This window comes from Thalassophryne amazonica, chromosome 13, assembly GCF_902500255.1.
Source record: "Thalassophryne amazonica chromosome 13, fThaAma1.1, whole genome shotgun sequence".
Taxonomy (NCBI): Eukaryota; Metazoa; Chordata; class Actinopteri; order Batrachoidiformes; family Batrachoididae; genus Thalassophryne; species Thalassophryne amazonica.
This window is the reverse complement of record NC_047115.1, coordinates 75390007-75406761: the sequence shown is the minus strand read 5'-3', so window position 1 is coordinate 75406761 and position 16755 is coordinate 75390007. Positions and strand designations below refer to the sequence as shown.

Genomic DNA, 16755 nt, shown 5'->3' with positions numbered 1-16755 from the left:
CCATGTTTAGCTAAACACCGTCCCTGGTAGTGCGAGTGCACACAGTAGTTGGGGCATGCAATAGCACATTTCATATAGCACCAAAATCGCACGCTAAAAAAGAACTATTGCACGGTGAATGAAACACAGCGGCAAATAGTACGAATAATCCATGTCACATGACATACAACCCACCAATCAAATGACAAGGATCCACTCAGCCGTTATGTAATAAACATATTAGCAATGTTAGCAATTACAACTTAAATGCCTGCTATTTATGATTAAAATTGATATTTTGTGTCAAGGTGCCTTAACAGATTACAGCGTTACAAGCAGTTACAAAAGAATGTCCTGTTGCTTCCTCTTCTAATGTCTCTTGGTACATTGTTGTTATGGCTTTCTTGAGCTCCTCCCAGTGTTTAGTAGCTGGGACAGAATACTCTGTGATGAATTCTTTCATCAGGCACTATTGGAACTCTGCTTTTGTAACCACAGCTTTGAGCTTGGTAACGTTGAACCTGTTGAGAGTTTTGCTGTGTGCAGCGCTCCTCTTGGGGCAGATGTTGAGCTGATTCCTGGATACAACATTTCTGCCTTATATCTTTACTGGTTTTTGAGATATAGTGGCTTTTTAAAAGTGGGTGTGACACAGATTCTACTGGAAAAGAGTGGTACAGAAAAATATGCTTTCAAAAAGTCATTACTTTTGCACTATCATGCCAGATGCAGAAATTTTTTAGCAGTTGCACTTAAGTACTACATGACTTTAACTAATGTAAAAGAAGATCCACAGTTGTACATTTGTCCATTTACAGCTCACTCAAATCTATATAAAAAATGCTTGTGTTTTGGACCAGTTTTGACCCTCTGCATTTTCACATTGAAGCATATTAGATCTTTAAAATTTTAGTATTTATTTCTCATGTTACGGTACTATTTTAGTGACTAAGTATTTTCTGAAAGAAACTCAATTTTCTTATTTATGAGGCATTATAAACAAGAAAAATCCAAGTTTTCTGACATCTGTCGATCTGGATCCAGATCAGTGGAGTCTTCCATGCCATAAATCTATCTGTGGTGTAAATTTGGTGAGAATCTGTGAAGTAGTTTTGACATAATCCTTCAAAGCCTATATAAAGGGAAATCTTGATTCTTGATCCAGAAAGCAGATCTGGATCAACTCCAAAATTTTATGGAGTCTTCCATAGCCTAATATCTAACGTGGGTAAACCTTTTGTCAAAATCTGTGCAGTAGTTTTGACGCAATCCTTTTAACAGACAGACAAAAAATAATAATAATAATATAATAATAATACTAATAAAATAAATAAATAAATGCTAATGATTTTATTATGTCCTCGGCGGACGTAATATATATATATATATATATATATATATATATATATATATATATTATTTTTTTCACATCTATGTTTCAAATGCATATTGCTTATGTAATACAAGGTCTACCATAAAAAAATTACACCACTCTCTAAAGTTCATAGTCTTCATTAATATATTATTCACACAACATGTAGTTGTATCTTGAACACAAACTATATTCACTATCAAATATGCCATGTTTCAATCACAAACAAAAGTGCAATAAATAAATAAATAAAAATAGAACCGCTGTACTTAAAATTCAGTGCACAAAAATTTCTAGCACAGAACTAATATTTGTATTTTATGTCTATATTTGCCATATAGCTGTGTGTGTAAAGTGCATAGTCTACATAAAACGTTTTAATGAAACTACGCATGCTGATACACAGCAGCTCCCCTGCAACTGTAAGCCGTAATAGTAGGATAAGCCAACAGAAACATTAATATTCTTTGTGGCCGCCTCTGTTTAGTCCTGAGTTGCCTTGTGTTCCATAAAATCTCCACTTTTTTAGTTAATATGCCATAAAAATTAGAGAAACTTAATATCTGATCAATGTTAAAGTCCTTTAATGTGTATAATCTGTCTACATGTTTGCAAAATATATAATGATGTTGATTTTGTAAAACTACAAATTAAAACAAAGACAGCGACTCCATTCATCACGGTTGACATGGCTAATATATGTGTGCAATGACCCTGTGACTTCATATGAAAGTTTTAGATAGCACCTGAATGCATCATGTGTCCTTTAAACCCAGAGTGTGTGCTGGCACAGTGAGACCATTAATAAACCACAGCAACAGCTCACAGTGTAAAAAACTGATAATAATCAGCAATTAAAGGTATTAAATGTTCCATTACACAAACTGGCAGCACAGGCTACAAGACATAAAAAACGTCAATCAGTTCAACAACCAGGTCATAGCAAGGAGAGCCTGACCGATGTGGGTTTTTCAGGGCCGATATTAGGGAGCAAAAATTCACAATAGAGGCATATAAAAAAAAATGGCGGTAACATTTAAATTTAAACAAGAATTAAAAAAAAACAAAACAACACACAAACACCAAACTATAAATATAAACCAACAACCAAACAATGTATGTCATGCTGCCTTACTCAGACTGGCAATCAGCATGTTCCATTTGCATAAAAACAGACTCCTGCCTAACTCGAGGCAAAGTGACCACTTTCTCTTATCACTTTTCGGTCTCACCGCCCTCTGCTGGACAACTATGTAACAACTCCATTTCCAACAGCCAAAGCGTTTTTCTGCATTGCTTATTTGAGAAAATAAAAGTTTTCATAGCGGAAAAAAGTATGATACTGTCATGGTCCTGCCCTTGATGTGCTTTCTGTTATGACTTTTTCATTGATCTTTGCTTTCTTGTTCTGTACATCTGTATTGCATTCCTGCCATGTTCATGTTTTCATTGGTTTTGTTTCTGTTCATCATTCATGTATTGTGTAGTTTTGTCTTAGTAGCTGTTTTGCCACATTGTTTTCATTAATTGTTACCTTAGTTTTCACTTCAGTCTTGGTTTTGTTCTGTTTATTTAATTTCTTGTATTATGCTTTAGTCTGGCCTTTTCTGTGAAGTTTACTTTTGTCTCTGCTTTTGTTTTCAGTTTATCACTTAGTCTTCTGTTTAGTCATTTTAGGCATTATCTGTTATTCTGTCGTCTGTGGGTTTGTTTGCCATTTTGTTCTTGTTAGTTTTTATACTCTAGCCATGGTCAGTTCCGTTCTAGTTTTGTCTTAGTCTTTTATATTCTGGCTGGTCTGTCCACTTTAACATGTACTAGTTTTTGGGATCATTTCTTTCCGTTTGCATGTCATGATGTTTAGTTGTTTTTTCTGTTTTCTTTCATCTCTGTCTCATTGCACTTGTCTCTGCATTTTGTTATTTCTGTTTTTTTCTTCTTCAGAATTACCTTTTGGTTTTTGCTGTTCAGTATTTTTGCACTAAGTCACGCCCACCTGAACTTTTCTGTTTCTTCTGTTTGCCACGCCCTCTTCCTGGTTCTTCCAGCACACCTGTTCTCACTTTCCTCATTTCCACTTTGGTTATTTAAACTCTCTGTCTTCACTCAAGCCCCGCCAGTTCGTTGATTTTCACAGTCCTCGTACCAGCCTTTTCATAGCTCTGCCTTGTTTTGCCGTGTACTGACCCAGCTCTGTTTTGTGACCTCGTCTTGCTGCTGCCCACGTACTTTGTCTGCTTGTGTTAAAGACCTGAGCCTGCCTTTTTGACGAATGCCCTGGCCTGCCCGACTATCTGTACCTCTGCATCCATGACTGCCTAACTGTGTACCAAATCCAAGCTCATTTTTTGACCGATAAAGCCTTTCAATTTCAATTCCATTGTCTGTGAGTTTTTGCATTTGGTCCCACAACCTTTGGTGCCCCATCACCCCGAGTTCCTGACAGAACGAACTGGCCATAAACGGACTCAGCAAGTTCACTCCCAGTCATGTCTGACACCCTCTCTCTCTGCCAAGGACCCGGACATGGCCCTCATCAAGGACATTTTTTCTGAGGTAATTTTTTCTTTAACTGTTTTCACTCCTGTTTCACCCCGAAGAAAAATTTGACTTTTTGGACAAAGCTTGGAACGTGGTGGAGGAGAACTCCCTGGCTGTACGATCTTTTTTCCAGAATTAGAAGATCTGGACAACTTGTTTGCGGCAGGAAGCCTCCCAGCCTGGATTTACCAGCCAGAAATGCACTTGCCGCCCACACACCAGCTCCTTGACAGTGAGTCTGAGTGGACCGACCTGGATGATGACTACACATCAGAGACAGAAGGGTCATATCTACAGGACACAGCCACCATAGTAGACGGGCCCCCGCCCGGTTGCCAATTCAAACTGGCCAGAACATGGAGCCTGCAAGTTCCACTCCTGCCTTGGACTCTGTTGCTGCTCTCCCAGATTTAGAGGTGATAAAGAGGATTTTTTCTGATCTCTCTTTTTTTTTGTCTGCTTTTGAAACTGTTATGCTCCAGAAGAGAAGTGATTATTTAGGACCAGCCTGGAACCTGGTGAATCTACATCCTTGGCTGTTTGACTATTTTCCGGAGCTTCTACGCCTTGACGGATGTTTTTTGTGAACAAAAGCGGCCCAATTGGATGAACACCCAGAGGCCTACCTACCGTCAGAAGACACGAATCTGACTAGATTGATGGTGATAAGGAAGAGGAGTCTGAGTCAGAGCAGTTCGCACTGCAGGACACGGCCACTGTGTTCTTTAAGATTCAGGACTTATTTTATGAATTTCTGGACAGCACAGGTCGGCAGGAATGACAACGGATTTTTTCGGCATTAGACCGCATCCTACAGGATAAGCCGGAATCATGTCATCTTATCCAGAACTCGCCAACATCAAGTCTCTGTTTATGCAAGGTGGGATCCCCACCTACATTGACGACCCAATGACGTTTCTGTTTGAAGCCGACATTCTAGAGTCCTGCTCGGACACGCCCCAGCTATCACGCTGTCCACGCTGCAGTCACGCTGCTTCCGTCTGACACACCGGTCCGCTACCAGCAATCAGCATCGACACCAGTCACGACGCTTCCTTCACCGTCTCTGTGTGACCAAGAGTACGGCCCACAACCTCATCCGTCCCGCCTCCTCAGCTACCACACCTGCGCCTCGGCGCTTAAAATGCTGAAGCCGGCTGAGAAGTGCCAGCCAAGAGGTTCGGATCCGCAGTCCAAGGTGTGGCATCACCACAAGTCACTCCTCGTCAGGTCCCTGTTCTGATGCCACGAAAGCTCCGAAATGACTCAACACAGCATGCCACCGGATCCTGTGGAACCTTGCATACCCCGCGTCCTGTCTGCCAAGTGCACGCCGCGGAGGAAGCAGGCCCACTCACGTTCCCCTGTGCTGCCAGCAGGGGAAGGAACGTCTGTGGTTGTCTCTTTGACGGGAGCAGAAGCGCTCTTGTCTCCAACTTTGCTTGCAGAGTCACCAGGAGAAGTCATGCAACCTGACTGCCTCACAAAGTCCACTGATCCTGAACCAACAGAAACACTGAAGCCGTTACAACTCACCGAAGCACGCCCGTGTCAGCAGTCCATCCACAGCGCGCAATTCCTTCCAGTCCTAGCAGCGCTCGTGCCCGCTGACCTAATTCCTCCATGCCCACCTCCTGAGCTCGCTGTCATCCACCTTCTCCGAGTACGCCACTGCTCCCAGCACCGCGCATGCAACAGGAGCCTTCCACGCGAGCACGACATCCCAGAACCCAGCAGCATGTGTTTCTGCTGTGCGCCCACGTTCAGACCTCATCAGAGCATCTCCGGTCGCCACGAAGCTGCGACTGAACTACAGGAGAAGGTCACACCACTCGAGCCTTCACCTGTCACACCCCACATGAGACGTCACTTACGTATTCATATCCAAAGTCTTCGGTGACGTTTCTGCGTCTACCCACAGCGTGCACGACTATTGAAGGCACAGACATATCCATGACCTCCACACTACATCTGAACCAATCATCAACGCCACCCTCAAGGGTGCCCTGGGGGATTACGATGTACAGAACTGAGTTTTTTATTTTCTTTTTTGAACATGCTTTTTGTGGTTTTTCTGCAGTTTTCGTTTTGTGGCAGGTTTGCATAGAACCTTTTTCCCACAATGTATTTCTCTTGTATTGTTACGGTGCTAAGCTAATAGCAACCCTAGTCTTTTGATATGTGTTTTAAGAGGAGATCCTGTTGGTCTGGTCCTTTCATTGTTTTGCTTTTTTTGTTGGAACTGGTTGGTGCTCTCCGTATTTGGGCTCAATCAAGATACCCCCCTGGTCCATTCTGGAGTGTTGGTTCCTGTTCGCCTCCCTAATCTTTTGTGTGAGTTTTTTTACTTTTGCACGCTTCAGCTAAGCAGTTTTTTGCTTCCTCAAACTCTTTTGATAACAACATGTATGTCAGTGGCTCCCATAGCTTTTTATCTCGGTGGTTTATTCACTATTAGGCTGTATCTAATTCATTGCTGGGTTCGTTAATCCTCTTACTGTGGCATTTTGTTTATGTTTCAGTGTCAGTATTATCAGGCGTAGGCCACCAGATTTGGCTGTTTGTCTGTCAATCTCCCTGTTTTTTTGGACTTCCTTGCATGTAATATGGGGTTTGGGCATTAATTCGCAGCCTTCCCTATTCTGGGGGCCCGGTACTTGTTTTTGGTCTCTGGTTCCTTGGGTTCTGGGGTAATGTTAGCTCTTCCCTCCTGCCCTTTGCTCGCCAGGGTTTTGGTCATGCACCTGACCCAGGTCCATTTGCTACCTCTGTCACGAGGCCCTGTCCTCCCTCTGCCCGACCTCCTGAGCCTCCTGCTTATCGTCATGGCTTCGCACGTCGTCCCCCGGACTCCATGCTTGTTTGTTTGCCTGACTGCCTGTTTGTTCCTTGTTTTTTGCTTTGTCACCCTCCTGCAGGGCTTTCTGTCCCTGCATGGTGTTTTGGCCACCCGGTTGATGCTGCCCTTTTTGTAGGCGGTTCCCTGGGTTTCTGGCCCATTCACTCTGTTGTCTGTGCCCTCCACCGTTCCCCCATCCCCCCTCTCGTGGTCAGTTTGTGCCTTGGTTCTTGTTGTGTTCTTGGGGGGGTTTGTGGGCCCCGGTGTGGGCCCATGGGGGAGGGGTGATGTCATGGTCCTGCCCTTGATGTGCTTTCTGTTATGACTTTTTCATTGATCTTTGCTTTCTTGTTCTGTACATACTGTATTTGCATTCCTGCCATGTTCATGTTTCATTGGTTTTGTTTCTGTTCATCATTCAGTATTGTGTAGTTTGTCTTAGTAGCTGTTTTGCCACATTGTTTTCATTAATTGTTACCTTAGTTTTCACTTTCAGTCTTGGTTTTGGTTCTGTTTAGTTTAATTTCTTGTATTATGCTTTAGTCTGGCCTTTTTCTGTGAAGTTTACTTTTGTCTCTGCTTTTTGTTTTCAGTTTATCACTTAGTCTTCTGTTTAGTCATTTTAGGCATTATCTGTTATTCTGTCGTCTGTGGGTTTGTTTGCCATTTTGTTCTTGTTAGTTTTTATACTCTAGCCATGGTCAGTTCCGTTCTAGTTTTGTCTTAGTCTTTATATTCTGGCTGGTCCGTTCCACTTTAACATGTACTAGTTTTTTGGGGTCATTTCTTTCCCGTTTGCATGTCATCTCTGTCTCGATTGCACTTGCTCTGCATTTTGTTATTTCTGTTTTTTTTCTTCATCAGAATTACCTTTTGGTTTTTGCTGTTCAGTATTTTTGCACTAAGTCACGCCCACACTGACTTTTCTGTTTCTTCTGTTTGCCACGCCCTCTTCCCTGGTTCTTCCAGCACACCTGTTCTCACTTTCCTCATTTCCACTTTGGTTATTTAAACTCTCTGTCTTCACTCAAGCCCCGCCAGTTCGTTGATTTTCACAGTCCTCGTACCAGCCTTTTCATAGCTCTGCCTTGTTTTGCCGTGTACTGACCCAGCTCTGTTTTGTGACCCTCGTCTTGCTGCTGCCCACGTACTTTGTCTGCTTATGTTAAAGACCTGAGCCTGCCTTTTGACGATGCCCTGGCCTGCCGACTATCTGTACCTCTGCATCCATGACTGCCTAACTGTGTACCGAATCCAAGCTCATTTTTTGACCGATAAAGCCTTTCAATTTCAATTCCATTGTCTGAGTTTTTGCATTTGGGTCCCACAACCTTTGGTGCCACATTACCCCGAGTTCCTGACAGATACCAATATGTCGATGAAATGCTTATTCACATTGGCTGATACTATCGTCCAACCATGTATCGGTTGGACTCTAGTCATAAGTAGGAACCATTTATGCTCACATGAATGAGTTTTCATCAATAAATAATAATTATAGCAACTCTGGCATTTTAATAATAGTCTCCTTTATCATTTAGAGCAAACATATGTCAAAGAATTTATTAATAAGTGGTCTGTGCGTGCGTAAAGTGAGATCATTTACCTGGAAAGGCAGTATGTTTGTTGGAGTTGTCGGTCCTGAAGGTGGTGGTGTCCTCGATCCAAGGTTTGGGAGTGAGGGGACCAGCTCTTGGGAACTTTGGGGGTGCTATAACATTGCTGTTATAACGTTTTTTTTCATGGGGGAGATGGGGTTTAGGGGTGAGGGCAACCCAACTCCCCTGCGCGGGTCCCTGCCGATCTGCAGCCCGCTCCAGGGGTTGGAACGCAGCGCTCCACGCCGCGTTCTGGTGGTTATTCCAAGCGGGGGACGCGGCAGAAGAAGATGATGACCCCTTGCTGTTGTTCATGATGGTATGATAAGCGTTCCTCTGGGGGGGGAACGGGCCCTGACTGGGACTGACGGGGGATCTCCTCTGTTGTTGGGACTGAGGAGCCAGACCGATCTGCGCAGAGAAATTGCCACCGAACACCGGGTTGACGTGGTGAGGGAAGTTCTGGAAAAGCATCGTTCCGTTCAAGGAGGTTATTCCCTGGAAAAAGCTGTCATCCACGGCGTTCGTGGTTCCCGTGGACCAGGTGCTCCCAAACGTGGAGGAAGGGGAGGACAGGGGGCCGCCGGTCTCCTGGTGTGAAAGCTCAACCCGGGCAGGATCGGCGACTCCATGGGTACTTTGGTCCTTACTGCTGCTGATCAGTGCTGGGGACACTTGGCCGCTGCCACTCGATGGACTCTCCGACTCGGATGATGAAGAAGTGGGATCCGATGACGGGGTCGAGGAAAGAAGATCTGCGTGCGTCGGATCTTGCTGATGGTGAGCCGGGGCTTTCTTTGTGTCCATCAGTAAATCATCCTGCATGTTTGATGAGCTGCAAACAGACACGATGACTTATTAATTAATATTATTAATTATTATTAATGTAGGAGCGCGCGGCCGGTCGATCTGTCTGATCAAATGCAGCAACTCCAGGGGGAAAAGCCCAGCGCCGGATCACCAAGACTCTTAACAAAACACACTTTAGAAGAATATAAAACGATTCATAATAGCTCCTCTTCAGATGTCAGGGAGATATTCAGCAGATCGCCACGTCTCATTTTCCCCTTCCACGCAGGAGCTCCGGAGCTGCAATGTGAAACTGATTCTGTGCGTCTTTTTGCCCAAGATCCTCCCCTGCCTTCATTTGCATACGTCAGTAAATACAACCGTCCTTCGGCAAGGTTAAGAGGCGCTTCCACAGCGACCCACGCACACGACTGCAAACTTTAGCCCCACCCACGACACCTCCGCATTCAAAATAACTTCAAAAAAAAAAAAAAAAAAAAAAAAAAAAAAAAAAAAAAAAAACGGAGAACGTGAGGCACCTACAACACTGTACGTTGATCCGTCCATAAATGAGCTCAAATTAATGCACGGACTCGAACAAAGCCCGTGTGTGTGTGTGTGTGTGTTAACAGCTGCTTGGATTAAATTTATTTATTTAAAGTAATTCAGAAATCCGCACCTACAGTGCGCATATGGATGAACTGCTCCGGTTGGGTAAGTTTTATGATGATCACTTTTAGGCACTTAAAAAAAAAAACTTTCATTTTACATTTCTGAGACAACAGCAACTAAAACACAATTCCGCATTGATTTTAAAGAGAAAGCGCCAGACAGGCTTCAGCATGTTATCCGAGGCGCGCACGCAAAGACGCACACACAGAGAGAAAATACAGCACTGTGACAAATATGATTTAAAACGAAAGCCAACACTGTCAGCCGTTTGGCTCCTGGTTTTTGGACCCTGCAGATTGCAGGGGATCACATGCGCACGCGCCTTCCATTTGTCAAAAAGACAAGTTTTTTTTTTTTCCATTTTAAATCCTGAGAGCAACACTCGATATGTTGGATCGGTTCAGCTGCGTGACGGCAGTGACACAAATTGGACTTTCCAGGCAGTCATATTACAGTGCACACACACACACACACACACACACACCCCCCGCCGGGTAATCCGCGTATTCCTCTTCGAGAGCCGCGTTTCCAAGGTCATCAAAGCGCCAGAACAAGCGGCGGCACCGCGCCGAGCGCACAACTAAACCTCTAAACGCTCACCTATCGCACTCACACGTCCATTTCATATCAACACGCTTTAATCCATATTGTGTTTGTCCATAACACACACGCATACCCTAAAAAACATGTACACGCGGCGCGCGCGCTCTCCTTTCCGAGTTTACCTTCAGCGTTCACCTTTTGGGGACTCTGTGAATAAAGATATTTCTGTTTGCCTCAGCCGGGGTTAGATATGACAAACGAGCTACCCTAGTGCCGAGAGAGTCAGCAGTTGCCTCAACAGCTGATTGACTGCGGCGCATGGGTGATGCCGCGGAGGCTGACGGGAGTTGTAGTCTCTCGCGACTGAGACGCTGTAAAATAAATTTCTCTGACTCATGCGGCAGTGGCGGCGCCAGGAAATTTTTGTTGGGGGAGCTGAGGGGGAGCTGGCGCTCAGAGGCAGAGTCGAAGATGGAGTATACTAATACAATAACATGCTTTGGATGGTTGTATGCATTTTCAGGAGGCCCGACGTTCACGCCCAGTCGCCAAAAATGACAGATATTTGCACTTGTCTAACTTGGGCGAATAGCTGTCATTTTGGGCGACTGGGCATGGACGTTGGGCCTCTTGAAAATGCATACCACCCCCCAAAAGCATGTTGTTTGCATTATTATCACTTTTACTGAGATACACAACACGTAACGCATACATAAAAAGTTGGCTCACATAACATTTGTCGTGTCAGCTGCTGCTCTCCAAATTCGGCAGGGCGTCTCCTCATCAAGCTGGCTGCTTTACCTGCTGTTCATTGTCATACTATCCATGAGAAAATCATCCGGAATATCCATACTGGGACCAAAACACACTTCTCGCCTTTTCATCTTTTCCTCTGCGGACAGTTTTTTTTTCCCCCCTCTGCGGACAGTTCTTGGGCTGCACGCTATGATGTCATTTGTTTATGCGCAGCGGGCGGGTATAGCCAGATAGCATTGACGTAAATCTATGATACTGGCCTAGCAACGCCCTGGTAAAGTGATAATAATGCACCTTTCACCTTCCAACTTGGGGATAAATGACCTTGCCCAGTGGCCCTCAGTGGTTTTCTGGTCTGACAGGGGTTTGAAAGGAGGATCCACGAGTCTCAAAAACCAGTGTTTTAACCACTAAATCATCATGTCCTCAGATGGCCACCATTGTGGACTTTATCTCTCACATATTTTGTAGTTTTTCCTGCCGCTTCTGGTACTTCTCAGTTGTCTCATGCTCTTTTTTTCTAATGTTGCTAATTTGGAGTGGCCACATTCCCTTTTCTGCTACTTGTCAGCCACCAGTTGAGTGGCCTACCAGTCTGTCTGTCAGGAACTGGAAGACCCCACAGCACCTTAGTATAGCTCTACTGTTCTCAGCCACCTCTGGCAGTGTTCCCTTCTTGGAACATCCAGTCTGTATTTGGCACAGAGTTCCCGTACACAATCCCGGCACCTTGGCTGTGCTTCTGTGTTTACTGTTCCATCTTGCACCCTGCTACTATGTGATGTTCTGTTCTCTCTCAAGAACAGCAAATATATGAAAGGATGACACAATGTCCAAGTCCTTGTCAAAATGAGCCTCCAGCTAGAAGTCCTGAAGCAAGGCTCTTCAAATATCATATGATAGCTGTAAAGGTGACCACTTTCTATGTGATTTTTTCTTCTTCTGATAATAGAACCGCTTGATGAACCTGACGTCATGAACCAACAAATCCCTCACCAGTCATTGGATAAAACTCTGCACTGGATGACCACATGACTTAAACTGTAAGGTTGTGTGGTTCCTGGCAGCTGCTTTGAATTGATGTAAGTTGTGTCACAAATATTTATGCCAAGCTCAAATAATATAGTTTCTGTGAGTCAGAATATTCACACTCACTGACCCTGTGACACAAATAATATCTAAATCAAGTCACTGTGCATGTGATCGTTCCCCTGCTGGTATGACTGATGTCCCAAATTTGGTGAGTGTTGGTCCAAGAGCCTTGGAGATTAGAGGCCAGTCTTTGTACAGGCGGATGTACAGACATGCATAGTGTTCTTAAATATATCTCCTGTCAATATACTTTGTTCATGCAAGTGGGGGAAAACAAATATACAATTTTGCATCACAGTTTCCATGGTGAAGTCATTAATGCTTTATTTTTTATTTTATATAAACTGTTTTTTTATCTTGTTTCATTATATAAAGCGATTTGTATTGTTTCTGATTAAAGTGCTATTTAAATAAATTTTATATTTTTTTAATAAGCTTTTTGCCGCACACGCTGCTTTGATGACACGTCCGTCCTTGATGACGTAATACGTAGAGCGACACTATTTTGCAAGAGACGGCTCGATGGATACTAACGAAATACGTATTTTTATTTTTGCTTGGAATAGCGCATCAGTCGTCGGTTAATGCTGTTATATTACCATGATAACGAATATGTTTTATGCGGAATAAGTGACTGTATTGCAGCGAACGTACCTTGTCAGCACAGAGGCCTGTGTTAGCGTCCTTCGGCGAGCGAGTGAAGCCCAGGTTCAGGCGTGTGGGTTTTATTGTAACCACGCCGGAGTTAAATCAACTCTATCACGAACAGTACAGCTGAATATTTACTTTCGCTCCACGGCTATGGCAGAACAGAACGCTGTGGCAACGTTGCCGAGTTTGGACAGGTGAGTCAAAGTTGGTAAGGGAGCTAATGTTGCTAACATACTGCATTAAGGTTCGTAAAGTCAATAAGGTTGTCATAGTGGGAGCGAAAAGGTCCCATTTTATGCAGGGTGTTAAAATGCGATTGTGAGAGTATGTATGGTAAAATGTTGAGTGATTCACATTGTTGATACGGTTCAATAGAATAGAAAATACAGTAGTCTTTATTGACGGGGGGGGGCGAAATGGGGGTGATCCCGCAGAGCTACTGTACATCACAGAAAAGAAAAACAAGACATACACAGCAAAAAAAGTTGTTTAAAATATGAACTATGTACTGTATACTGATATATGTATGTATAGGCTACTGTATGGAGTACAGACAGTTGCCCAGTTCCGGATCACCTTTTTTAAAGTCCCGCTATACGGAGCCATAATGCAACTGAATATCCTTTATTGGGTATTGTTGTATTGGGTATTGGATGTTATCTAGCTGAAGAAGTCTGGATGGGGTAGCCATTCTACTTAAAGTGTGAAGCCACATTATGTGTGGTGCAAATATTGCCGGAAATGGATCATTTTGCTGGTTCTGGATCACCACTTTATGTCACTTTGGGGGCATTCCTGGTATCTGGCTGGAGCCCTTCTAATGCAGAATGATACACCCTGTGCCCGAGAATGTGTTTGAACACAAAATTATATAAATTATACTTATTAAATGAGAATTTACTTAGTGTCTGAAGGCACTGTTATATGTTTTTATGAGCAAAAAATGAAGTGTGGAGGTGAGATTTCTCCCGAATTAAAAAGTAAAAGCCCCCACTTTCATGCCCATTGATGTTGAGATGACCCCAAAGTACACATGGCTCACAAGTACTGACACGAGGCTGCTGCTTCAGTGATCCACAACCGGCAAATTTTTGCGTTGGAGATAAATGCGTGCAACAATTAAACAGCAAGACATAACACACTGACATTTTCTACCGAAGTAGTATTTTCGCACTCTAGAACCAAAACACCGAATGGCTAACTCACCTTTGCTGCATCTCTGAGATCATTACTTTCAAACTTGCAGTGAGTTAGAAAACGCGCGGCACACCGCAGACACTGGGATGTTTTGATTCCTCTGCTGATCACAAGGACGGCTGGATCCAGTTAAGCTTGTGGTTGGTTGTAGACAAAACATCAGTCTTTCCATTGGTACCAAGTATTAGCTTATTCACGCTGATTACGAGAAACGGCGGTGCAAATACTACAGCAGTGATCCGGAACTGACAATGATCCAGAACTGGGCAGGTGACTGTAGTGCAAAATGGATATTATTTGGCTCTGTGTCACGTCACTTCCGACAAAGTTGCCAAACTGAAGGTCAGAATTTGTACTTCAAACGGCTGGCCGCTCGGTGTAAACACACTCGGGCTGTATGTTGTTCTATCCTTATTGCCAGTTGGGTGCGTGTATAAATTCTGGCCCAATCTGAACAGACAGTAAGGATCTAAAGAGGAAGGTCAATCCTCCCAAACACGGTCAAATCCAAATGGACTTTTATGCAATAGTCTAAATTTTCGGGGTGCACAATGGACAGCGAGTAAAGCCGAAACACGACTTGCGTGCAGTTAACGAGTTTTGCCTGTACTTAGATAACCTAAAATTCAGGCTTTGTGCCGTGCAGTTTGCGAATGCAATATTCCCTGTTTGGACCTGGACCAAACACATGAGAAGCGCATTGCTAAGCAAGACTCTTGGAAGTGTGCAAAGCTGTGGTCCAGAAGTGGAATTATGATTCAGATTTCTAAACACTTTATGTATTTAACAAAAATTAAATGTTCTAACACACACAGACACTGTAATATGATTTTTTTTAAGGGTGAAATGCTTGTTATTCAGTTCTTGATGGATTTTGATTCCAATGGTTTTATTTGCTTTATCTAAGCACTGTTCACAATTCTTCCTCACGAGAATTTAAAATTTTAGCTAAATATGATTTTTTTTTTTGTCCTGCAAACTGTGAAATTCAGCAAAAAACTCACCTCCTCCACCAGTTTCTTAATGGATTTGATTTCAGTGGTTTTTTGTTTTTTTGGTTCAACTGAGCTCTGGTCACTGGTCACAATTCTTTCTTGCAGAATTCTGAATCTTGCAAAAAAATATAGCCTGTTTTGTTGTTGTTTGTGTTGAAGACAGAATTTACCCAAAATGCTTCTTCTCCTTCAGTTCTTGATTGATTGTGGTGTTTGTTTTCTTCTTCTTCATCTAGTCACTAGGGCTGTCACAATTATTACAATATTCGTCAATCGCGATTATTTTTCATATTAGCGATTACGTGAATTATTTATTTTATCCACAAAGCATAAAACGACTCAGAATCTGACGTCATTGTGCTGCAGCCTCGCTCTCGTCTTAAGGCGGGACAATAACAAGGAGGCTGACGGCCGATTAAACAGTGCCGTCTTCTTCAAAAGCATCTAAAATGCGGAGTGGTCGGTGTCTGTCTGTCTGTGCCTGTGTGTGCGTGCGCGCGGAGTTAACAGGCTGCAGACTGTGAGGGAGATTCCTGAATGCAGGCGCGACACGTTCAAAAAACCCTGACATGGAGAAGCTGTGGTGATGTTCAGATGCACAGATCACAAAAAGCAGGTGAGAACTCTGAACTTTAACAGCTGTTACTTTCCAAAGGTATTAGTTGTTCAATATGGGCTTAATGCAGTGTTTAAGCACAAAACGTGACTGATGAGGAGAAACAATTTCAGAAATGCAACAGAAACAACCACAATTCAGAAAAAGTTGGGACTGTATGTAAAATGAAGATAAAAATAAAAATGTTGCACCATTCCCAGTTTCTCCACTCACAGAAGCCAAATGTTCTTCCAGAGTTGTGTAATTATACTACAATAGTAGAATATAAAGATGGGAAAAAAAAAAAAAGATAATATATTCGTCAATCGCAATTATTTGTCTGATTAATCGTCTCCAGAAATTCCTAATCGTGACAGCCCTACTAGTCACTGTTCACCATTCTTCCTTGCTGAATTTGAAATTTTGAGTTTTAGGGAATACATAAGACTTTGTTGATGAAGAGTAGAGGTGCACCAATCGATCGGCCACCGATCATTATCTGCCAATCATGCCTTGATCTGTGATCGGCAAAATGCGCCGATCAAAAGGACGATCACAACAGTGCACAGTTGTTTTGGGGGGTGTCTGTTAGGAAAATTATAATTTCTCTACATTGATTACAGACCTGCAGCGGGTCCGTGATCAACTTTTCTGCAGTGCGGCCTTTGCTCTGAACCTTGAACCAGTCGAAGCAGTGGTTCACAGATTGAAGCAATGCTTCGATCTATTGCTTCGTTTATACTTTCTTTCGCTTAATTTTCCCCCGCTAAAACCCTAAAGAGCATACGTCTGTGAGTATTATTTACCATTTCTATGTTAAACTGACCTGTTATGGTCTTCTGCAACAGTTAGATGTATTTTATAACTTAAAAACGGGCACAATGCTAACGCGTTAGCATGTCTATGGCATTTTCAATGTTAAAAGTTAGCATTACGCATTTGCAGCTGTCATCACGTTCGGGTGCATTTGTTTTCAAATTGTAATATTTCTTAAATTTATGCTTATTATATACAATTTTAGAGAAAGAGACAAAAAGAACCTGAATAGAAACACAACAGAAAATATTAATAGCAACTAACAATGAACATACATAAATAAATAAATACATACATACAGAAATAAATAAGTGTTTCCT

At 42.9% G+C, this 16755-nt stretch overlaps 2 protein-coding genes across 2 annotated transcripts in view; one reads left to right on the top strand and one right to left on the bottom strand.

Moving 5' to 3' along the window:
* Positions 1–10678, bottom strand: part of cpeb3 (cytoplasmic polyadenylation element binding protein 3) — a 212958-nt gene extending 202280 nt beyond the window's left edge. Inside the window, 7 exon segments of the mRNA XM_034185354.1 lie at positions 8338–8355; positions 8357–8470; positions 8473–8559; positions 8561–8925; positions 8928–8970; positions 8972–9164; positions 10529–10678. Coding sequence (XP_034041245.1) covers positions 8338–8355; positions 8357–8470; positions 8473–8559; positions 8561–8925; positions 8928–8970; positions 8972–9164; positions 10529–10653 — 945 coding nt within the window. The 5' untranslated portion in view covers positions 10654–10678.
* A 1976-nt stretch (positions 10679–12654) lies between these two features.
* The window catches only part of LOC117522979 (E3 ubiquitin-protein ligase MARCH5-like), an 88778-nt gene continuing 84677 nt past the window's right edge, over positions 12655–16755 (top strand). Inside the window, exon 1 of the mRNA XM_034184397.1 lies at positions 12655–13026. Coding sequence (XP_034040288.1) covers positions 12983–13026 — 44 coding nt within the window. The 5' untranslated portion in view covers positions 12655–12982. The remainder of the gene's footprint in view (positions 13027–16755) is intronic.